The 25,241-nt window shown below is 38.4% G+C and overlaps 1 protein-coding gene across 1 annotated transcript; it reads left to right on the plus strand.

Moving 5' to 3' along the window:
- Window positions 1–276: 276 nt before the first annotated feature.
- pcnp (PEST proteolytic signal containing nuclear protein) lies at window positions 277–23,472 on the plus strand. The gene is made up of 5 exons (XM_043701115.2): window positions 277–414; window positions 2,876–3,114; window positions 6,030–6,104; window positions 12,591–12,646; window positions 19,003–23,472. Exons 1-5 carry the CDS (start codon window positions 369–371, stop codon window positions 19,124–19,126), a joined length of 540 nt encoding a protein of 179 aa, XP_043557050.1. The 5' UTR covers window positions 277–368; the 3' UTR covers window positions 19,127–23,472.
- Window positions 23,473–25,241: the final 1,769 nt, after the last annotated feature.

Genomic DNA, 25,241 nt, shown 5'->3' on the forward strand with positions numbered 1-25,241 from the left:
AAAATCCTCACGAATCTGTGGCATGCACTGCCCTAGTGGCTCCTTGGATGTTGAGAGTAAATTTAAGTAGGAGTGGAAGAGATTTTAATGAGTAATGTATTGAAGAGCTGTGGAGAGCAAGGAAGCAAGTGGAGTCGAGGCTAAGCCATTATAGTATCAAGTGACGGAGCAGGGTCGAGGGGCTAAACTTCCTACTCGTGCTCCTGGTTCATCACGCAGTGGGAAAGGTTAGCAATCCATTGTATCCTCTTCTCAACTGTGAAGCCTTTCTCCCCTTCTCCTCAAACAGGAACCAGCCCGGGGGGAGGGGCCGGAAGTGGCGTCACGCCCCTCCCAGGGTGCTGTTGGCGGTTTGAAGTTGGTTGAAAATGGCGGAGGAAACACGCTCGGAGCTCGAGAAACTGCAAGATGAAGGTGCCGCTTCATACTCTTTTAACTACGCACACAGCGCGGCAGGATGTACAAATCCACACGTTTTCATATTAGCCAAAGGACGAAATTAATAATAAAAACCATAAAGCGAGGTTCCCTTGCCCCGCTCCGGAGGAGGCTGTGCAGCCAGTGCGGGATCAGTAGGCGGGCGGACTGGGCCGGGCCTCGAGTCTCTTTCCACCTCGCCACTGTGTACAGGCTCCGAGCCCTGAGCAATTAGTGTCTTTTTTTTTGCTCGAATACATTAATCCTGTTTGCAGAATTACATCACCCTTAAATATTTTAAATCTCAAACTCGATTTTTAAATACCGATTTATTGGTGTTAATTTCCTAAGTACTAAATTGCTGGTCCTCGAGCGAAAAATTTTAACAAAACATTCCATGAGAACGATAACTATTTTGGACCTTTTAAACAAATTAAGCTGGGAAACACAATTTTTCTTGTGTGTGTTAATGCACAGATCTGGCTATTTTTAATAAAAAGAACTTAAAGCTTTGAAATCTGCAATCCAACTCTTGCTAAAGTCTTGTAAAGCGAAATGGAAACTAGAAGGAAATCTTATTGTGACCTAGTGTACATATTCGTGGCTGAGATTCTGATTTAAAAAGTAGATAAAGACAGCGTGGAGTACGTATAGAGTTTTGTTGCCATATACATTTTTGATAATTGATCTAATTTTGCCAATTGCTATTGAAGCAGATTTTTATTGGGTATGTTCATGATTTTTAAATAGTATCTGAAATTCAAATCAAACACCTGATTAAAAGTATGAAAGTCCCAATCAAGAATAACACATGGCAATATAACAACAGCACAATTTATTATATCTGTAATAATTTGTAATCATAAATTTTATGTTTTTTTAAGGAATGTTTAAATATCTTAATATATGTAATGACTGGTAACTCATAACAAAATGCCATGTGAAAATAGTGCTGGATGCATTCAGTGATTCAGGATTTTGGCAACACGAAAAATCCAGTAGGACCAATACAGTACTAATTGTGTTTAATCAGTAAACATTAAATTAGTGCATCTTTGTTGCATTGCTTTAGAATTGAATATAACAGTGTATTTAAAAATTACAATATCTAATCTGGCTGAGGTAAATCATGTTAGCAGACATATTTGGAATTTAAAACATCTAATTCACAAATAATGGATTTCCAATTGTTAGCTGTAGGATTATCCTGTAAATAATTGTAAAAAAATGTGTTAAGCTCTTAACATACTGCCATTTTTAGTTAGCCTGTTACCAACCTCGATCATAGTAAACCAGTTTGATTAGCATTCTTAAATTGTTGTTGTCTTTTCAGTCTTGGGCAACAAAGCTACCATGCAGTAAATAAATACCAAAAACCACAGTGATTAGTTGAAAGCAAACCGTTAGAATTATGTTCTGTGTATTATGTGTATGCATATAATTGGTATCAATCTCTATCATAGTATTCATTTCTGCCTGACTAACTGTAAGGCTAATGAAAGGAAAATATTTTGGCTCAATAGCTGATTCCACATCAGGGTTGCAGAAGCTATTTAATAATGGGTATGTGCTTTTGAAATAAAAGCTGATAGTTAGTGCATGTATTAAACCATTTGAACCTGAAACATTCGTGCAAGTGATTTGTTCAAAACCAGGTGGAACCTTTTTTTTGAAAACTAGCAAGCCTAACTAAAGTTATTCTATTTGGAATAAATTTTATTCTGGAGCAGATGACCCATATGGATTAAATTATTTAATCTTATTAAGCTTTTGCCTCATTTGCCATTCTGAACTTTGTCTTCAAAATTAACTTTAATCAAAATTCAAACTCAAATATCAGAGATTTGAAGAATTATCTAATATATTTGATCACTGGAACAATGTATATTCTGTTGGCTGTTACTATTGACGAGTAAGAAATGAAAAACAAATGACTTTAAAATTCACAAAGTAGAAACTGAAATTGCTCGGACTATAGGTCTTAAAGTAATTGATCATAACTGGACTATGTGAATCATTGTTTTTGAAATGCGGCCCATCTTGGCACTATATTTGTCATCAGTTATTTTAGGATGTTGTCATTCTGGTGTTCCCCCAACATGGCTTATAATGTAACACTTGAAAGTCTGCAATTTTACAGTCACTGGTGAATATTTCCTCATTGTGGACCTTTGGTCTACCAAAATCTGTACTGTTTTGGTCCTGTGAATTTTCCTTTGGGGTCCAAGAAACAGGAGCACTGGATTAATCCTGCCCTGAAACTGAAATATAGAGTCCATCCATCTATGAAATGGTTTCTCGGTGCCTGCATCTACTGTATCTGACAAACAGTGGAAGAGACTACTGGTTCAGTCAGTGCATACTCACAGAAGCTCCCTAATACTTAATGAGGTTGCTGCATCCACCAAAGTGCTCGATAAAAGTATCTCATCTTGGTAAGTTGTTTCGACTCCACCAGGACTAGAAGAGAAGGAAGAGAAAACTGTGAAAACTAAGACTGTTTCTTCCAGTAATGAAGGCGAAAGTTCATCTCGAAGTGCAGAGAAAAGAGCAGCTGACGAGAAAAATCAAGATGATTCTGCTTCCGGGGATGCAAACAACAAACCAACCCCTGCAAAAGTTTCCAAAATTGGATTTTCAATAGGAAGTATGACCGTAAAGAAACCAGCCCCAATTTCCATCAAATTAGGAGCAAATGTAAGTAATTTTTTTTTGCTTTCTATGTGTCAAATGGATATTTACAGTTTATCATAATGGATGTTTCTAATTGCAGAATCATTTTTTGTATGATGTTAAATGGGTGGCGTTTTTGCAGCATTGAATTGATTATGTTCAGCACCAAAAGGGAGGAAGAATTTAGATCAGAAATTTAGCTGAAGTCATAATTCAAGCTCTGGAATGGGGCAGTTAATTAGAGTCTGACCCTCATATGAACATTAAAGCCATAGTAAATGCTTGTATTCAGCATCAAATAAAATATATACTTATTTCAAACTTGCTACGATTTTACCTTCTTCTCTTCACAGCCTTCTACTTGAGAGAAATTTAATTGGTAAAGGATTAGAAATGGTAATACGTAGTTGTGCTGAGAATTGTCAGGAAGTTTATTTCTAGGATGTTTGTAGGCAGTTGATGTTAGGTGAGGGTTTGCTCAGTAGAAGTCTTGAATATTACCTTTTAAATGCTTTGCTTAACTTTAGTAAATGTAGCATGTAGGACAAGGGAATTGCAAGCAGAGCTACACATTTGAATTAGTAGTATACTATTATAATAAGACCTTTATTCAATGTAACATACTTTTGATGCTGACATGAGGTGTGGAGTTTCATATACACGTACACTGGAATATTCTTTTCAAAATATTCATAAGCTATATTGCATTCCTCTAGATTATTTTAAGGAATGCATAATAAAATAGACAAACTGAGCATTTTCATGATGGAAATCAGTAGATTATTAATAGGTAAAAGATACCAAGCAATATTGAGCGAAGGTGGATACATGTAGTTATGGAACAGCTTAGCCACAGGTAATTGAATTATAAAACAAGTTTGAGTGATTGAATGACTTAAGAGACATTCAAGATTTATTCCTCATTAGCAGAATGATGAGTGCCTATTGCTAATATTCATATTTGCTTTGAGGGTGAGGAAAAAGATGCTTAGCTGCATCTTCCTTTAAGAAATCCTTTTTCTAAATTGCTGAGCATGGTAATCCTCTATATCATTGCACATTATAACCCAAGAAGATCACAAAGTTGATCCATGAACTTTGAGTTAAGTTATCTCAACTCTAGTTCAGGCACTGAACTAGGATTTGATAATTCTTGGAACCTCTGCTTTGAATAATCTGCCAGTAACCACTGTAAAAACAAAATGAGTAGCCATTACCTATTTATGTAAAACTGTGTATCAGTTTATTGTACTCTTTTACACTTGTTGTAAATACCCAACCTGGCACATTCCATTTCACTTGTTTTTGCATATATGGAGTGGAGATGCTTTCACTGATGGAAGTCACTGGCACCATCACATTTGCTCTCTCTTTATTGGTCAGAAATATTAGAATTTGAAACCATTTTGCACATTAAACTTAAAAACTAGATTAAAGGACTTCTTTTGGCAGTGACACGATGGCCAAAAGAGAAACAAGAAAATTTAGATAACTAGTTGAAAGGTCAAGAAACATTGTAAGATGTGAAGCATGTTTTTGCATTCTGATCAAATTACTTCAATGTAATTTTACGTCACTTGGCCAAGAATGGTCCTTTTCGTGCCGTTTCTTATAGTTGGGTAATATTGGGTTTTTGTTACCTGCCTGACTGGCACATTGGGAGGATTAGTAGGAAAGGTAGTCTATTCTGATTGGCCTGGCTTTTTGTGTAGTGGATCCGTCTGTATGCACACATTCTTAAAGGCTTCAGGACAAATTGTCAGGCTGGGTGAAAAGGATAGAATAAATGAAATAGAGAAGTTATATTTGAACTTTGAAAATCTCATCTGAAGTATTGTGGATAATCTCGGCAGCGTGATTCAGTGAAAACATGAGAAAATATATAGAAGAGGTTTACCTGAATGTCGCCAAGTTCTGAAGAAAGGTTGGAAACATTAGGATTGTTCTTCTTGAAATGAAATGGCTCGGAGGGGGTATAATATAGATTTTCAAGGTGGTTTGATAGAGGAGACAAAGCACAGTATTTCCCTGTGGTGAGTATGTCTTAACTCAGAATCATTGGCAAAGCACCAAGAAGGAAAATTAGTGCAGTAGTTTTGTTTTATATGGAACATTGCAATACTCAATCTGAATTATTTGTGGCTTTACATCAGAACTCATTTGAGAGCGTGTAAGTTTGTTAACTGTAGTCAGAAAGCATATGAAAGCCTAGGCCTCATTATTTGAAGAAATATGGTACAGAAAGAAGGAATCATGTTAAACCTTAAAAAACATTGTTTAGACATTAACTAGAGTATTGTATTCAATTCGGAGACCATATTTTAGGAATGATGTGACAACCTTGGAGAGAGTGCTAACGTACTGAACGTTACCAACACTGACAGGTTTTGGTCATGTAAGGAGACTGCATAAGCTAGGATTTTTCTTCTTGAAGCTGAGCAGGTTAAGAGGAGATCTGATGCAGACTTTGAAAGTCTTGAATGATTTTAATTGATTAAATAAAGACCTTTCAGTGACAAGATGGAAACCAGGGAACATCATTTAAAGTGTTTGGCGAATGAGTACCAAGAAATCTTGTTTTTACACAAAGTAACTCATGGTCTGAGATGCACAATCAGAAAGAATGATGGAAGCAGATTCATTAGGAACATTCAAAAGACATTTGGATAAGAAGGTGAAGGGAAATATAATGAAAGCAATGGGGAAAACACCTGCAAGTGGGAATAATCAAATAAGTTCGCTGTGCTCATTTTATGCATGAGGAATGATGTTCTTACGCAAATTGCGTTAAGGTTATTATATCTGGGCTATTCTAAGGCCGAAAACACAATCCCTTTACATCTGATTGGGAAACTGGTTTAAGACTTCTCCATATTTGTTTTATTTGACCTACAGTGAGCAATTAGAACTGAAATCTTATAATTTAATTTTATTCCCAGAAACCTAAAGAAAGTCCACCTGCTTTAGCTCCAAAGAAACCTTCAGTTGCAGCTGTATTCAATGAAGATGAAGATGTAAGTACATAATTTTAAATCATCTATAAAATTTTAGCTGTTAGGAGTCATACTGTTCCCTCACTGAGAAAACAAGAGGAAAATATATTGTGAGTGAAGATTGTATAAACATGCCTGGATCAACTTAATAGTCTAATAAGAACAACTTATACTTAATGAAACATTCCAAGATGTTTCACATGAGCGTTATGAAGTAAAATGTACCAAACCCCATAAGGAGGTATTGGGTTAGATGACTAAAATCTTGGTCAAGGAGAAAGTGAGGGCTGCAGATGCTGGAGATCAGAGCTGAAAATGTGTTTCTGGAAAAGCGCAGCAGGTTAGACAGCATCCAAGGAGCAGGAGAGTCAACGTTTCGGGCATGAGCCCTTCTTCAGGATTCCTGAAGAAGGGCTCATGCCCGAAATGTCGATTCTCCTGCTCCTTGGATGCTGCCTGACCTGCTGCGCTTTTCCAGCAACACATTTTCAGCTAAAATCTTGTTCAAGCCTGGTTGCTTATAAAGAGTAGCTTCAAGGAGGGAAAGAAAGATAAAAGGATGAAGATGTGTGGAGAGAGAAATCCAAAGCTCTGGCCTATGTAGCTGGCGACAAAGCAAGAAATGGTTGTGTGACTGAGATCTTGAATTTTTGAGACAGAAGTAGGTGAGTAGATAAGTCAGAGTTGTGGGGTTAGAGGAGTGGGAATGTGGAAACCAACCAATATTGAGGGGTTTGAATAGTCAAGATGCAAAAAAAGAGTTTCTGCAGCAGGTAGGCTGAACGAGGTTGAATTTGGGAAATGTAACAAAAATACAAATAGCCTACATTAGTGATGGCGTGAATATTTGTTCATTAGTTCATTTTAGGGTCAAATGTGACACTAAGGATTTGTACAAAGTAGTTTTGAGCCATACTGTTGCCAGGTTGAATAACCTATTCTGTTCTCCTGTTATGAGTTCAAGACATAAGTGCAGAAATGTGCATCCTGTTGGCAGAATTGAGTCCGCGTTTTAATTTCAAGTTTGTTGTTGAGAGTGGGAAACAAGATGCTTAATTACGTCTTATTTAAAGAAATGCTTTTGTTCAAATAGTTGAGCAATTTTATCAAGTGTGCAACCTTCAGTGGTCTTATGATCATGATAGAAAGCAACTGTATCCCAGAAGGTGGTGGGGGTCTGGAATGCACTGCATGGGAGGGTAGTGAGGTGGGAAACCTCAAAACGAAGGTAAATTGGCCAAGAATATTAAGGAGGATAGTAAAAGCTTTTTTAGGTATGTGCAAGGCAAAAAAATGATTAGGACAAAAATTGGGCCCTTGAAGACAGAAACAGGGGAATATATTACTAGGAACAAAGAAATGGCAGAGGAATTAAATGGGTACTTCACTGGGGAAGACACAAGCTATCTCCCTGAGGTAACAGTGGCTGAAGGATCTGAACTTAAGGGAATTTATATTTGCCAGGATTTGGTGTTGGAGAGACTGTTAGGTCTGAAGGTTGATAAGTCTCCGGGGCCTGATGGTCTGCATCCCAGGGTACTGAAGGAGATGGCTCGGGAAATCGTGGATGCGTTGGTGATTATTTTCCAGAGTTCAATAGATTTGGGGTCGGTTCCTGAGGATTGGAGGGTGTCTAATGTTATACCACTCTTTAAAAAAGGTGGGAGAGAGAAAGCAGGAAATTATAGACCAGTTAGTATGACCTCAGTGATGGGAAAGATGCTGGAGTCTATTATAAAGGATGAAATTACTGCACATCTGGATAGTAGTAACAGGATAGGAGAGAGTCAGCATGGATTTATGAAGGGGAAATCATGCTTGACTAATCTTCTTGAATTTTTGAGGATGTAACTATGAAGTTGGACGAGGGAAATCCAGTAGATGTAGTGTACCTGGACTTTCAGAAAGCTTTAGATAAAGTCCCACACAGGAGGTTAGTGAGTAAAATTAGGGCGCATGGTATTGGGGGCAAAGTACTAGATTGGATTGAAAATTGCTTGGCTAATAGGAAAGAAAGGGTAGTGATAAACGGCTCCATTTCGGAATGGCAGGCAGTGACCAGTGGGGTACCGCAGGGATCCGTGCTGGGGCCGCAGCTTTTTACAATATATGTTAATGATATAGAAGATGGTATCAGCAATAACATTAGCAAATTTGCTGATGATACAAAGCTGGGTGGCAGGGTGAAATGTGATGAGGATGTTAGGAGATTACAGGGTGACCTGGACAAGTTAGTTGAGTGGGCAGATGCATGGCAGATGCAGTTTAATGTGGATAAATGTATGGTTATCCACTTTGGTAGCAAGAACAGGAAGGCAGACTACTACCTCAATGGAATCATTTTATGTAAAGGGGCAGTACAGAGAGATCTGGGTGTTCTTGTACACCAGTCAATGAAGGCAAGCATGCAAGTACAGCAGGTAGTGAAGAAGGCTAATAGCATGCTGGCCTTCATAACAAGAGGAATTGAGTATAGAAGCAAAGAGGTGCTTCTGCAGCTGTACAGGGCCCTGGTGAGACCACACCTGGAGTACTGTGTGCAGTTCTGGTCTCCAAATTTGAGGAAAGACATTCTGGCTATTGAGGGAGTGCAGCGTAGGTTCACGAGGTCAATTCCTGGAATGGCAGGATTACCTTACACTGAAAGACTGAAGCGACTGGGCCTACTGTTGATCCCTGAATGGTGAAAGTATGTTGGGTCCCTAAATGGATTATCCACTCGATGTTTATTGCTGAAGTTCATTGCTGTCAAATAGCAACTTGGTCTGCAATAATCTGCTGACTGATGCTCATTTTCAGTTTTGAAAAAGTAATTTGGCTCCATATCTCATTACAGCCTTGTTGCAGATGTGGATAAAGAGGTGGGATAAGCATGACTGCCCTTGATGTCAAAGCATTTGATTGAGTGTGGCCTCAGGGAAAACTAACAATGTTGAAGTCAGTGGCAGTCAGTCTGCAGAAAGGAAAATGATTGTGATTGTTGGATGCTAATCAATATATCCATAGAGCATCATGGCAAGAGTTCCTATCAGCCAACCATCTTCGATTGCTTCATTGAAGACTTTCCTGCACCATATTGTCAAAAATGGTAATAATTGCACTGTGTTCAATATGATAGACAACTTTTCAGATACAGTATTGAAATAATCTTTACCTGCATAAAGAAAAGCCTGAATAACATTCAAGCATTGTTTTGATGTGTGGCAAAAACCATTTGTGCCACACAACTGTCAGGTAATGACTATTTCCGATGTGAGAGAATTTAACTGTCACCTTTGGACGCTTAACAGTTACTATTGTTGCTGAATTTCCCACATTGACAACCTCTGTCGTCCCACTAACTGGACATTTAACTGGAGCAGCAACAGATCAGTGCCTAGGTTACTCGTGTGCTTCACTCACCTATTGCCCAAAGCCTTTCCATCATCTTTAAAACATAAGCACCCCATTGCAACCACTAAGAGTGATCTTTGCTAAACTGGTTCAGATCATCCAGCTAATCGTAGAATCCCTACAGTGTGGAGGCAGGCCAAAGGGCCCACAATGACCCTCCGAAGCGCATTCTACCCAGATTCTCGACTCGATTTTGCAAGGCTAACATACCTGGTCTGCACATTCCTGGACTCTATGGAAAATTTAGCATGACGAGTCCACTTAACCTGCATATAGAGTCATCGAGATGTACAGCTCAGAAACAGTCCAACTTGTCCATGCCACCAGATATCCCAACCCAATCTAATTCCACCTGCCAGCACCTGGCCCATATCCCTCCAAACCCTTCCCACGCAGACACAGGAAGAATATGCCAACTCTGTACAGAGTTGCCCAAGGCTGGAATTGAACCCAGATCTCTGGTGCTGTGGGGCAGTAGCGCTAACCACTGAATCACCTTGCTGTCTCAATCTTCACCATATGTTATTCTTGAGAAGGTGGCAGTGAGTTGCCTTCTTGATTTTCTCCTGTTCATTTGCTGTGGGTACATCCAGAGTGCTGCCATAGAATTTGTTCTCAGAGTTTGACCTGGTGACTCTGAAGGTGTGGAGATTTATGTCCGTATCAGGACGGTGAGTGGCTTAGAGGGCAGTATGTATCTGTAACCCTTCCAGTGGTTGTAGATTTAGAAGGCACTGTCTAAAGAGCATTGGTGAGTTGTCCTGACTTGTGTTTGGTGGATAGGTTTTGGAGAACCTGGAGATAAGTTACTAGCTGCAGGATTCATAGCCTCTGACTTATGCTTGCAATCACAGTATTTTTCTGGTTAGTGGTAACTGCCAGGATGTTGGCAGTTGCGGCATTCAACATTAGTAACGCCATTGAATGTCAAAGCATGATGATTAGTTTTTTTTCTGGTCGGAGATGATCATTGATTCACACTGTGTGGCACAAGTATCTCTGGAGTTGGAAATGGTCATGATCATTATGCAATTATCAGTGAATGTCATCACTTCTACTCTCAAGATGGAGGAAAAGTCCCAAATGAATTGGCTGAAGGTCATTAAGCCAAGAACAGTACCCTGACAAGCTCCTGTATGGATGTCCTGGAGCTGATATGATTGACCTCCAAAACCCACAACTACCTTCCTTCATGCTATGTATAACTTCAACTAGTAGAAACCTTTCCCCTGATCCATTACTTGTTTTGTTGTGTACAATTCCAACAGCACTCTGCTTGATATTATCTAATATTGAAGAACGGCTTGATCAACATGCCATCCACCACCTTAAACCCTCATTGCCTTCACCAGCACACAGTGGCAGCACTGTGGACATCTGCACGATGCATTCAATAATACGCCAGACCTCCTTAAGTATCATCTTCCATGCCTTTAATTCTACCATTTGAAAAACAAGAACAAATGGACAACAGCATCACCACCTGCAAGTTCCCCTCCAAACAGCACACCATTCTGACTTGGAAATATATCAGAGTTTCTGGTTCAAAATCTTTATCAGATGAATTGCAGTGGTTTTGAAGTCTGGCTGCTGTGATGTTCTCAAGAATGGGAATGGTCAGTTTATGCTTTTGACTAGTAGCTGATTGTTTCCTGGCTGTACTAGAAAGTTAGCTGTTACAATGTCCTTTTAAAAATGGATTAGTATTGTCAAAAAGTGCATATTTGACTGTGAATAATAGTTCTGATTGCCAGTGTTTGGGAAAAGTTAACTAATACTCGTGGGCCAGGGTACTTGTGATTTATCTTGTATGTCTTTCAAAACCAAACTAAATGAAATAAAATATTATCAGCTTTTCTTTCTCCCTGGAATACTATTATGTATCCGTTTGTCTGCCTAACTGTTGTTCTTTCTCTCTGGGCTCTACTTATCCACTCATTCCTTTACCCCACTCCTTTCCTCCCAAACCTGTCTTCATCATATGTACCTTCTCTACCTAGTCAGTATCAGTTCAGAGGAAGGGTCACTGGACACAAAATGTAAACTCTGTTTTCTCTCCATTGATGCTGCCAACCAGCTGAGTTTACCCAGCAATTTCTGTTCTTGTATTACATCCTTCAGTATGCTTTTGGTAGAAAGTAGTCTTGTTGATCAATTGTAGCAAAACATTTGCTATTTGTATGCAGTCTTTTTAACTCCATACAATGATTTATTTTACTTGGATTGCTTGAAGTTCAGATACATTTTTTGAAGTCAATCTTTCAGTCTAATTCTGGTTTTAATGAATAATTTGCATTTGTGTAACCCCTTTCATATGTTGGAACATCCAGAAGTGTTTGATGTATTTACTTATCATTTTAGGTTTTTTTAGCTAAATATGAACATCAATTTATGAATAAGGTTCTGTAGATAGATAACAAGATTAATGATTGGTTTGTTTTTGATGAGAAACGAATGTTAACCACAATATTGGGGATGGGGGATTCTCTTTGAATTGTGCTGTGAGAACTTCTGCATGAATCTGAATTGGGTGTTGGGACCTTGGGCTCATCTTGAATTCTGACTCTAAGATAGTGGATTTTATATATAGCCCATCCATAGCGGAAAAATAATGTCTGGCACTTCTAAAACAGTATTTCATTTTATTATTTGACTTCATTTTTAAACCATTTTAAAATCATTTTTAAGACTGAAAGTAATATTTGCTTATCATTGGATTTGCTGATTCTGGTCTCTGAACGTATGAATATCCATCTAGATGTTGCATCGTTGCTATGTAACCAGTGAATGTTCTTTTTGAGAGTTGCATTTTCCTGCATTTTGATGCCCCTTTGTATTTGGGAGAGCTTCAATTTTGTGCATACATGATGCCACAGAAAAATAGTTATGTTCTTCAGGATATAAAGAACTCCTGTGGAGTTTTGTTTTATAATGAGGCTCAGTTAGACTTTTGCATCAGAAATCCAGTAAGTGTGCAAGTTGCCTTCTGGCTCATCATGATGGCTTGAATTTGAACAATCCAGTTCTTCCAATTTAGTTAACTAAGGTTGGGTTTGAAATATAGTACAAAGACATTGATTGGTGGTTAACTGAATCCTTTATTTCTACTTGCAGAGTGAACCAGAGGAAATGCCTCCTGAAGCAAAAATGCGCATGAAGAATATGGGACGGTATGTTTTAATAATTTTTAAAAAGTAATGTTCTAAGCATTATATGGAACAAGACATTTTTAAGCTATTCTTCGGTTTAGATGGAAGAAATAATGAAATAATACTGAAAGCCCAGATTAAAGCTTGGAAGGAATACCAACTAGCAGTATAATGCACTTGTTCACAAACACATCAAAAGAAATTATATTTCACATCGTCCTCCGAGCAGTAATTTGTTGATTTGGCTCCTGTGGAAAATCAGTTTTAACTGCATCCTTTTGAATGTTCTATTAATGTCATGCTGCCCTATCAAACTCTACTTTGTACTGTATATATCCACAGGACATTTAATTCCATATCGAGCACAGGCATTAAAATTGAGATTGCGGTTGTTTTTATGCCTTTTTAAACTTGCTTTACTGATAATTAAACACTTGGAAATCCTTAAAATAGAGTCCTTCCAAGCAATTGCTTCCAAAGCTATTGAATTAAAAAGAGTTAGTTTAGTGAAACTAAGCTGCTTTGGAGTTAATTTCTTTGTGTTTCAAAAGAAGACAAATTCTGACATCAATCAATATTAGCGTGTGTCATTTTTCTTGCAGCTTGTATGCAAATTCAACATCACTTAAGTTTGCTGAATCCAAAGAAAACAAGCCAAACTTATCCAGCCTTTCTCATTAGTTGAAGTGCTCTATCCCAGGCAACGTCTTGGTGAATCTACTTTGCATCCTCTCCAGTCTAATTGCATGCTTCCTGTAGTGGTGACCAGAACTGCACACAGTACTCCGGCTGTGGCCTAACCAAAGTTCAGCTGTAACACGACCTCCCTTCATTTTTAATCTATGCTGTAATTGATAAAGCTGTGCTTTCTTAACTACTCTATTAACCTGTCCTGACACCTTCAGAAATCTGTAGACAAGCACCCCAAGATCCCTCTATTCTTCTGAGCTTCTTAGTGTCTTGCCATTTCATTAAACATTCCCTTGTCTTGATCGTTCTTCCAAAGGCATTTATCAGGGTTAATGTCCATCAGATCAATCTGTTTATCATTCTCCTTGCTGTCAACCACCTGAGTTCTATGTGAACCTACTTATCATTCCCCAGCTCCACAATCCCCGCAACATGTGCGTGTGCACACACACACACACACCAGCATCGATTCCTGTGATACACCACTGTATAGCAAGCTCCGGCCAATTTTGGAGCTACCGTACCAGGTTAACCTGGATCCCATGAGCTTATACCTTCTGTTTCCCATGTGGGATCTTGTCGAAGACCTTGCTGGAATCCATATAAACTACATCAACTGTCCCAACTTAATCCAAATACTTAGTGACCTCCTCAAATATATTGGAATTTTTTGTTAGTCATGGGTCTTTCTGACAAAATTATGCTGGCCATCCCTGATCAAACCTTGCCTCTCTGCAAGGAGATTAATTTTTTTCTTTGTTCATTTTCTCCAATAGTTTCCTTTCCGCGGGTTTTAGTTCCCTTTTCTATCTCTACCACCCTTCTTATCTTCCAGTCCTCTGACACCTCCTTTGTGGCCAGAGATGATTTGGAAATTTGGGTCAGGGCCTCAGTAATTTCCTCCCTTGTCTCAGTTCATCTGGACCAGAGTGTTTGTCCACTTTTAAATTTGCCACAACCTTCAATACCTCTTTGCTTCTTATATCAATTTGCAATCTATCTTGAATTCTGTACTTGCATCCTCCTTTTCCCAGGAAAAGACATGAGTGAAATACTCATATAACACTTTTCAAATATCTTTTGGCTGAAAACACAGATTGACCCCATGGTCCCTAATAAACCCTACTTTTTCACTGGCTGTTCTCTTCCCCTTCATATATTTGTAGAATATCTTGGGATTTTCCCTAATCTTGCCTGCATTTGTTTTAATTGTTTTCATGAGTGCCCCCCTTGCACTTTTTATGCTTCTCTAGGATCTCAAGTTAGTTTGCTCCACCTGAGTTTCTTTTCCTTTTTATTTCCTGGAAATTCCTATTCCTTCTATGGATGCCTGGTTCCTACATTTCAGCCTCAAATGGATATGTTAGCTCATTACTTTCCCCAGTATCATTTTGAATCATTTTTATGCATCTTAGTGAATTGACTAGTGACTGGGTGTGTATAATACACTCCTAACAATATGACTGCCCCCTTTTTATTTCTGTGTTTACCAACAAAGCCCCATTTGATGACCCTTCCAAGATATTGTACTATCTTATGGTAGTAACTGACTAGTAACTAATAATGATGAAGGGCTTTTGCCTGAAACTTCGATTTTGCCTGTCCTCGGATGCTGCCTGAATTGCTGTGCTCTTCCAGCACCTCTGATCCAGAATCTGGTTTCCAGCATCTGCAGTCATTGTTTTTACCTAGTAACTAATAATGTTACACCACCTCCACTTTCACACCCTCTCCTTGTCCTGCTTGAAGATTCTATACACTGGAATGTTAACAGCCATGTCCCTCCCTCTTTGTGATGACAGCAACATTGCAGTCCATTTGTCAGTCCATGCCCCTAACTCATCTATCTCACCTCTATACCGCTGACATTAAAGTAGAGGTCATCCAGCCTCACCTTTCTCCCTGAGACACCACGTGGCTGAACTCTCAGTGCTTTTATTAATGAATTAAGTGGTTTTGAAATTTTTATAAATCACTAGCTGTTTATTTCACAAGAGAACTGCTGTCAGAACCAAATGACTTCAATCCAGTGATTAATGCTCACTTAATTCTAGGTATCATAGTTTAATAACAAGCTGACTAAATTTTTATCTATATTTAGTTGAATGAAAATAAAGAATCTTTTGCAGAAATTGCACAAAAAAGATTTCCAAATAACTTGTTTTAAATTTTAAACTTTAAACACAGTATTCAAATGGATGGAGGAAATACTGAAATGTGTAAACCTACGTAAGCTTTGAGGGGAGAGGTGGTTGTATGATGTAATGTCACTGGACTGGTTATCCAGGACCTTAGGGCCTTGGGTTTGAATCCTATTGGGGCAGATGCTGAAATGCTGCTGTAAAAGAAAAAGACATCTGATTCACTAATGTCCTTAAGAGAAGGAAATCTGTTATCTACCTCATCTGGCCTACATGTGACTCCAGACCTGCATCAGTATTGTTGACTCTTAACTGACCTCTGAAATGGCAAAGCAAGCAATTCACTTCCAAAATAGTTAGCCAGCAACACCACGCATCACATTAATTTTTAAAAAAATTAATAGAAATTAGATTTCCTCTAAAGGAGGTGCTCATTTTAAGATTAAATAAATATTTGAGAATATGAAAATAATGCATTTCTAGGAGATTTGGAAGTTTGTTTTCAGGACAGTTTTGGTCCGTAACATTGATTATGCTGTTCCTCAAGCTTATGGTAGAGGAGGCTGGGAACAATGAGGCCAGAGTGGAAGTGTGTGAAGAATTAAATTAAATGCTCCTGGAAGCTTGCAGTTATGCATATGGTCTGAATGCGGATATTCCACAAAGGAGACACTCAGTCTTCATTTGGTTTCCACAGTGTAATGGTTTCTTTGGATCCTTAGCATCACAGTTGCCAGTCTTGAGCCATTTTGACTCACTCTATGTGATATCAAGAGATGAGTGAAGGCACTCGCTGCTGTAAAGGCTCTAAGCCTTGGCAACATTCTGGCAGTAGTACTAAGAACATGTGCTCCAGAACTTGCTGCACCTCTAGTCAAGCTGTCTCAGTAAAGCTACAACACTGGCATCTATCTAACAATGTGGGAAATTTGAAGTAACCAAAAAGGTTGATGAGGGCAGACTGGTCCTGTACTTGTTGTTTACTTGCAGCCTTTGACAAGGTTCTGCAAGGTAGACTAATTAGTAAAGTTTGATCATATGGGAAACAGGGTGAGCTTGCCAATTGGCTTTATGGTCGGACATAGAGGGTAATGGTGGAAGCATGTTTTTCAGACTGAAGACCTACGACCAACGGTGTTTGAAAGGGATCACTTTTGTTTGTCATTTATATAAATGTTTGGATGAAAGTGGTTAATAAATTTGCAAATGACACCAAAGTTGATGATATAGTGGATAGTGAAGAACGTTATTTAAGATTACAAAGAGATCTTGATCAGTTGGGCCAGTGGGCTGAGGAGTGGCAGATGGAGCTCAATTTGGGTAAATTTGAGAAACTGCATTTTGGTAAAACAAACAAAGGCAGGATTTATACAATTAATAGTAAGGCCCTAGGTTATGTTGTAGAACAGAGAGACCTAGAAATTCAGGTGCATAGTTCTTTGAAATTTGTGTCACTGGTAGACAGGATGGTCAAGAAGGTGTTTAGCATGCTTGCCTTCATCACTCAGACCTTTGAGTACAGGAGTTGAGGTGTCATACTGAGGTTATAAAGGACAATGGTGAGGTCTCTTCTGGAGTACTTTGTTCAATTCTGTTCACCCTGTTATAGGAAGAATATTATTAAACTGGAGGTGATTCAGAAAAGATTTACCAGGATGTTATCAGGAATGGAGGGTTTGAAATATAAAAGTAGACTTGAAATATTGCGACCTTTCTCACTGGAGCAGAGGCGGTTGAGGTTAACGGAAATTAAACGGAGGTTAACAACACTCCAGCTTAATATAATTCAGGACAAAGCAGTTTGCTCAGTTGGCACCCAACACCTTCAGCATATACTGTATCACTGACTGTCATTTGCAGCAGTGTCAGTATGAACCATCTGCAAGATGCACAACAAAAACTCAAGACTTCTTCAACAACGTCTTCCAAACCTGTGAACCGGACCAGCTGGAAGGACACATAGTAAATACGTGGGAAGACCACCACTTGCAAGTTCCTGCACCATCCTGACTTGGAACAATGTCACTGTTAGTTCTCTGTTAGGATAAAATTCTGGAATCCCTCCCTGACAGCATTAAATCCGGCAGTTGAAGAAGGCAACTGTGGTGTAAAATTATGTCCCAATACATGTGTGAATCATAATGCAACACATGTATTGGGCCAAGCAGTGGAATGTGGTGAAAGGGTTAAAATTGTGTCCCAATACATGTGTGAATCTAACCGAAAATGGAAGGTGTCGCTTAGTCCCGTGTGAATCTTATTATACACCTTCCCGTGTGAATCTTCTTATCTGTATGTAACCAGAATGGAATGTGTTTTTTAGCCTTGCTCTGCTGTTCACATGAATGTTTATATCTGGAAAAGAGTATATCAGCTGGAAAAGTCTCCAGTTCGGTAGAGTCTGCTCCGGGGTTACGTTTAACCGCCGAGCGTGGGTTGTTGGCAACCGCTCTACGAGAACTGACGGCTCCCAGTTCCGGTAACACGTAGAGTGAGTATAAACCAGACCCGTTGTAAGTACGAGACCTGGTTGTGGCGACGCTGCGGGGAATAAAACACTTATATTCTAGCAGACTCGCCTCTTGGCTGTTTGTTCTGTGTCAGACTACTTTCCTGCGAGCCTGGTCCTTGACCTTGAGAATTTTTTAAAACAGCAACTCACAGCCAACTACTTGAAAGCATTTAGGTATGGGCAATAAATCTTATAAATAAATAGTTAAAAACACTCACATGGATACAACAGAAATGGAGAAACAGAGAGACTGGAATAGTCTCTGTACCAGAGACAAGGAATGAGGAACTATAGTCATGGTAACTGTGGGAGTCACTGGGTTTGTAATTGAGTCAGGTTGTTGTGTGTGGCAGAGGGTTTCAGCTTAGTACCATGGTTGTTGTGTGTAGGATAAACTGTCTTGCAATTTTTGTGTACTGTATTCAATTGAATGTTTAGATAAACAAATAGCTAAAATTGCTACCTCAAGCCATCTGTCGAGCCGCTTTAATTTTAAAATGCTTTAATTTTAAAATACTATGATTAACTTGTGGCTCAGTGGTTAGCATTGCTGCCTCACAGCACCAGGGACCCGGGTTCGATTCCAGCCTCGGGTGACTGTCTGTTTGGAGTTTGCATATTCTCCCTGTGTCTGCTTGGGTTTCCTCCGGGTGCTCCAGTTTCCTCCCACAATTCAAAGATGTGCAATTCAGGTGAATTGGCCATGCTAAATTGTCCATGGTGATAGGTGCATTAATAGGGAATAGGGGAATGGGTCTGGGTGGGTTAGTCTTTGGAGGGTCAGTGTGGGCTTGTTGGACCGACTGTTTCCGCACTGTGGAGAATCTAATCTAATCTTATGTCTTTGTTTTACTAAACAGTGTTTCAAGGATGATGAATTATGCAAAATGTAGGCTGTGACTTCTATAAATGTATGTAGTTTACAAACTCCCATAATGAGATGGTGACATTCCATTATGCATTGAAGTAGCAGATTATTGCATTTACACATATTTAAATTAAATATTTTGGTAATTTACGTTGTCTTTCTTCAGAGAAACACCAACGTCAGCAGGACCAAATTCTTTCAACAAGGGAAAACAAGGATTTTCTGACAACCAGAGGTTGTGGGAGCGGAAAATGAAAAGTCAGCTGCGGAACTTTGGAGACGAGGACTAAATGCTATTATTGAAAATGCAGAATTGTGAGCTGTGGGAAGTGGAAACGAATTGTAGGGATTGAGATACATTCTAGATTGCTTTGAAATGGAAACTATTTTCAGTGATGTGTATAATGTATACTTAAAGACTTTCTCACTATAACTTGTAATGAGTGCAATGTGTTTAGTAAACAGTAGGTGACCCCTTCAGAGAAATTTCATTCAGAAATATTCAACACAGAAGTTACAGTTAAGATCTTTCACATCTAGCAGCTATATTTGATTATTTTCAGTGTGCCACTGTGGTTATTTCATTTGGAGTCCTGTAAAGTAATGTATCTACATATCAGTTAAAAATCGGAAAGGAAAGTTCAGTTAAATTTCACTTCATTGAAAAGTTCATGGTCATTAATTGCGAAGCTCCTGAAAACTGTTTTACATTTTATAATAGGAGAGTACTTTTGGTTTAAGCAAATTTCATGTTACTCAAAAATTCAAAACCTGTTTGAATTATTTCAAGACTCAGATTTCTAAGTATCACACCTTTTTCCAGCAAACACATGGTCTAGTGAGGCATTCCTAGGTTGTATATGAGCTCAAATGGGAATAATGTAACTTGCCAGGCAACTGTTCCCTGCTAGCAGTGCAGCACAGGCAATCGGTATGTATGGAATGGGAAGGACAAACTATATCCTTTATCTTCAATCCCATTGATATTACAATATACTGAACTTGTTTATTGCAGATTATTATTAACAGAGTCATGTTAACCTAACTTTCAAAATTTGGCATGATACATTAGTGTGTGGTAAGTATCTTCACTTCTATTCCCAAAAGACGTGTCCAATAAATAACAGTTGACAACAACTGTAGAAGTGCCGATTTGTAATGAATTAGGAAGCTCAACCTGTATTTAACTGAAGTGGTTCAATCCACAGCTTCATTGAAATTCTTATTGTCTTTTCTCAGGCTTTGCCAGTCTTGTATTAGTTCTTCTGTACAGCCACGATAAATAATAAATTCTAATCTGGGATTTGTTACTCTTCCCAGTAAACCAAATGGCATTCTTCCATTGATAACTCAAACATCAGAGGTTTGGAAGGCTCATTTCTGTGCTCTTAATCTTTCGCTGAATCAAGTAATTTAATGCATTTGTTTTTGGCTATTCTTTAGTGTGTTTAACCCCCATTTTAAAATAAGCATTCATTTCTGTCTTTGGATTGACTCTTTAAAAATTAGAATGGAAGGCCTTCCTGTATCAGTTGTAGTGCAGTCTATCTGTCGTAAGTTCTATATAAGAATTTATTCTATTTTCTTCCACTTCCCAGCTCAATATTTTAAGTAGTATAAATCTGCTAGAGATATGAAGGTTAAGAATAACATCCTTGGAGAATAAATAAGATCTCCAAAAATGTTATCTGTTTGCTATTTGTAGTAAAATTCTGATAGATTATCTAGAATTACATTTGTTAGTTTGCTACAAAAAGTGAAGAACGATTTCCCGTTTAAGCATTTATGAATCAAGGGAAAGTGTATTGTGATGATTCACAATCCTGAATGTGATATAAAAAAAATTTGTACATAGTGATATGGGTAGTAGTCATTTTCCCATGTCAGTAGACTGTGCTTTCATGGTATCGGGTTGACCAAGAGGATATCACCTGATTGCAATATAATGTTTGTTTTGATTAGTCTGAAGGCCATAACACAATAAGAACATCTGACAATGCAACACCTAAATATATATTTATCTCTCTTTGCAAATCTGTACATTACAGGCACTACAAACTGTCTCATTACATAAGATTGATAGGATTGTGTAAGTATATTTAAAATTGGGCAACCTAGTTCATGCCATAACGTTTTTTAATAAAGCCATTTTTAGTGAAATGTACCTGAAATTTCTGCTGTAAATACTGCACTTAATGTGAGGAAAATTTTGTGGAATTTAAGTTGATACCAAGATTGTGCAAAATCATTTTTGCTGAGATAGTTGCTTCACTACATTTTGAAAACAAGGATTGCCAAGTTTTAGGATAGTAATTGTGGCAATTAATAACCTTTTCTCACCCAATACATATAAAGGACTTAATTTAATTATCAAAATATGGTGTCTCAAAAAGGTCTATATCTCTATCTGCATTCTTTCAGAGCTGGGTATGTGCTTTTTGTAGACCATTTGAGTGCAGTTTGTAGCCAGGATAGCATACAATGGGGATGAATTATCTTCATAGCATCTGGTAAGTCAGAAGCAGTTGCATGATATGTGAAATCCTACTAGTAGAATGTGATGATGCCACCACTGAAGGAGTGGAATTAGCAAAGCTTTATGCTCATTAATGAGTGGCTTATGCTGGCATATTTGACTACATTGATGTGACTTGAGGAAAATATTAGGCTTGCCAATGATTTACCCTCTTATTGGTCAGCCTATCAACATTCACTGAATTCACACAAAGAATATCCACTTGGGGAATGTACCGGAGAATTAGCAATAACCACATATTTGAATGAAATCTTTTCTAGTCGTCCATTGAAACTAGAGACAAAGTTGACTAATATTCTCTCTAAGAAATTTGGCATTTCTTATTCTAAGAACCTTTCCATACCCTTTGTCTTTACTTTAAAATCACTCAAGTAAAAGTTTCATAAGTTGTCTCATACGTTAGTGTAAGAGATATAATCTTCAGTGTGATTAATAATGTGACTCTGGGAACATCTTGTCAGCAAACTTGAGTAATCAGCCTGAGAGGTATAAATTGGTACAAAAACATTCAACAGAGGATGCTGCATTAGCCATATCAGTTTGATTCAGTGGATTACTATTCATGGACCCTACTGAGAAGTATGTACATGTGGATGTCAGGTAAGGAAACAATCAGATTTGCTTTGAAATACATGACCATTCAATAGTATGCTGATGCTCACTGTCAACTCCCACATGAATAATGACCACAGGGTACTGAATTGTCGAAAAGAGGGAAGAAAATTTGATGATAAAAGGGAAATAACACTACAGGAAGAGCTTGTTTCTTACAATTAAAGTTCTTTTTAACAAGTGAACTGTTCTGGAAGTATCAAAGGTAGTGAAAACCTTCCTTTGCTTGTTTCGGTAAGATGGGATCAATGACTTGTAATTGGATCACTCAAAAGCATCAGAAACGTGTACGTTGTCAACAACAATCCAATTCAGCACTCTTGTGGATATAGAAACTTCTTGACTGCAAGCTTAAAATGTTGGTTACAGTCTTCATAGTGGATTGCTTTACAGTGCTTGTTATCATTATAAAGACATCTCTTCATATGACTTAAGTGCTACATCACAGACCTGAATCTGAGATTGGGCTGAGCACAATTATTTGAATTTTGGTGGAAGTTCTGTTCGAGAATCTTTTCATATTAATATTTCTGTGGGCTGTTTGAGTTGATTCGCCTTGATAGATAAGTGTGCACATGTTTCTATGTCTTTCTCTTTCCCCAAAACAGGTAATCGGTAAATTGTTTGAAAAGGTTTTTACCCAGCGAGAGAAAAAAAATTTCTTCAGTTTCTTGTAATTCTCCAGGTTCCACCAAATGCAGGAACTTAACAAATCTGGAAATCATTCAACATTGAAAAGCTATAATTGAAACTGTTATGGCAGGAGTCCATATTGAATGTTGACCTACAAAATGCAATTTGCTTTAAAATGTAGTAAATGCACAAGATTATTTGCATTACTTATGAGGTCAAATTTGAGTGTTATACTGATACTAGGCAGAATATATTTTACTTTGTAAGAGTTAATGAAAAACTTCCAGCTCGGCGAACAGAACCACAACAGTTAATGAAATGGGAATTGAAGTAGTGCCAAGTGAGCAGATTGTTTTAAATGTCTGTCCATTGAAGAATGACTTCATATGGTCAAACTTTATTAATATAGTTGCCTTGACCTGCTCATAAATTTTCCTTTTTTTGCCTTGTCACTGAAACAGTGCATGATTTCGTAATTACTGAGGTAGATCTATAGTAATCTGTTTTAAAATCCTCTGTTGCTGTGACCAGCAATGGTAAATCTACAGTCAAGGTTACCTTTTTATTCTGTGGGAATCATGCCCCCTTTTGCATGATCAAAATGAGTTCATGACTTGAGTTGCAAGGAATCTCAATTGTAAATGCAAACTATATGCAGGTTTTGAACATTAAGACTGGGAGTATTTTTGTATGTTATTGTTTTATTTCATCTTCTCTAAGATTTGTGTTGTTTATAAAGAAGCTTCTGGTTGTCTGTTTCAATATGAGGTTTTGTTAAGGAAATGTGATTTTTAATTGTATTGACAGTGTAAAATTTTGCAAGTTGGGCAGGAAAAATAAAATGTTTCTGGGTTAGCAGATTGTCATTATTTAAAAATTCACATAATTTGTGTTTAGTAAGTTGATGATTGAATGTCATGCAATATGTTGTACCAGAAATTATAGTAGGCAGCCTTTTCTGTTTGAAAAGTACCAATTAATGTTCCTCCAACCACTTTTTGATCAGAGGCCCGCATCCATGTCCAGAGTTCAGTATATTAGCTAATTTAACAATCTTTTAGATTTTTCCACCTATCCTTGTCCAAATTAATACTGGTTGCTAGTCTTGTTAGATCAATCACAGCAGTCGTGCATCATGACCTATGAATGAAGTATAATTCTTTACTGTCCAGAATCATGAAATACTGAGTTAAATACAGGGATACATTCTTACTAGTTTGCTGTGCAGATAACACTTAAATAATTGATGCCATCTGTAAGAGAAGTCTATTTAATTCTTTGAGGTTGCTCCACTAACCATTAAGATTCTGACTAGTCTATGACCTAACTTTTTTCCTAACCTCCAGTTCCTCAGTGCCTCTGCTTTACAAAACATCCAGCTGTCTCAGGCTTGAAATTGACAGTTGATCTACATCAATACCCCTGTTCCATGGACTGGCTGGGAAAGAAATTCCCAAAAATGGATTGCAGGCCTACTTGCAGACGAGGGTCGTGAAATTGTCCCAGCTACTGCTGGCAATAGTGACACACAGGACTGTTCCACTACAAGCGACTTCCTTTTGGCATCACATCAGTGTCAGGTCTTTTCCAGAGGCCATGGACCAAATTTTGAGTGAATTGCCAGGTATTCAGTGTTGTCGGGCCAACATTTTGGTTACTGGATCCTCTAAAGAGGAGCATTTGAAAAACCTAGTGGTTAGCACTGCTGCCTCACATCGCCAGGGATCTGGGTTTGATTCCAGCATTGGGGCGACTGTGTAGCGTTTGCACATTCTCTCTATGTCTGCATGGGTTTCCTCTGGGTGCTCTGGTTTCCTCCCACATTCCAAGGGTGTGTAGGTTAGGTGCATTAGTCAGGGGTAAATATTGAGTAATAGGGTAGGGGAATGGGTCTGGGTGGGATAGTGTTCAGAGGGTCGGTGCAGACTTGTTGGGCCAAAGGGCCTGTTTCCATATTGTGGGGATTCTATGAAATCCAAAAAAGGTTGCAGGGAGCAATGTGCATTTTTGTAAAGACTCCATAGAGTATCAGGACCATATAAAGTATATGGGAGAGGAGATCATGGACTAGCATGGATTATGGATTAGGAGAAAGTGAAGTCTGCAGATGCTGGAGATCAGAGTTGAGAGTGTGTTGCTGGAAAAGCACAGCAGGTCGGGTAGCATCTGAGGAGCGAGAGAAATGACGTTTTACCTTCTCCCCAGCCCCACCCCCTTCCATTTATCTCTCCACCCCCAAGGTTCCCAGCCTCATTCCTGATTAAACGCTCCGGCCCGAAATGTCGATTCTGCTACTCCTCGGATGCTGTCTGGAGTATGGATTAGCTAACAGGCAAAAAGTAGAGCAGGAGTGAATGGGTCACTCATATTGGCAGGCTGAGGGCTAGTACATGGACATCAGCTGTTCAAAATATGTATCAGTGATTTTGTTGAATGGCCTGAACTGTAAAATTTTAATGATTTGGGGAACAAATGTAATATTTCCAAATTTGAGGACAACACAAAGCTAAGCTGATTTTGTCGTGAAGAATGAGAGTAGTGGCTTCACAAGGCTTAATATGAGTGGGCAAGAACACGGTACAAGTAGTTCTGGATAACGCATTTTTTGACAGCGCGATTTGGCT

Source organism: Chiloscyllium plagiosum, unplaced genomic scaffold, assembly GCF_037043375.1.
Source record: "Chiloscyllium plagiosum isolate Xiang-an unplaced genomic scaffold, Cpla_swu_hap1 HiC_scaffold_12, whole genome shotgun sequence".
Taxonomy (NCBI): Eukaryota; Metazoa; Chordata; class Chondrichthyes; order Orectolobiformes; family Hemiscylliidae; genus Chiloscyllium; species Chiloscyllium plagiosum.

Excerpts from the sequence above, each read along its gene's own strand:
- pcnp (XM_043701115.2), top strand. The coding sequence starts at position 369 with ATGGCGGAGGAAACACGCTCGGAGCTCGAGAAACTGCAAGATGAAG. Across the intron at positions 6,105-12,590 it reads TATTCAATGAAGATGAAGAT|AGTGAACCAGAGGAAATGCC; the intron begins GTAAGTACATAA and ends TTCTACTTGCAG. Across the intron at positions 12,647-19,002 it reads CGCATGAAGAATATGGGACG|AGAAACACCAACGTCAGCAG; the intron begins GTATGTTTTAAT and ends GTCTTTCTTCAG.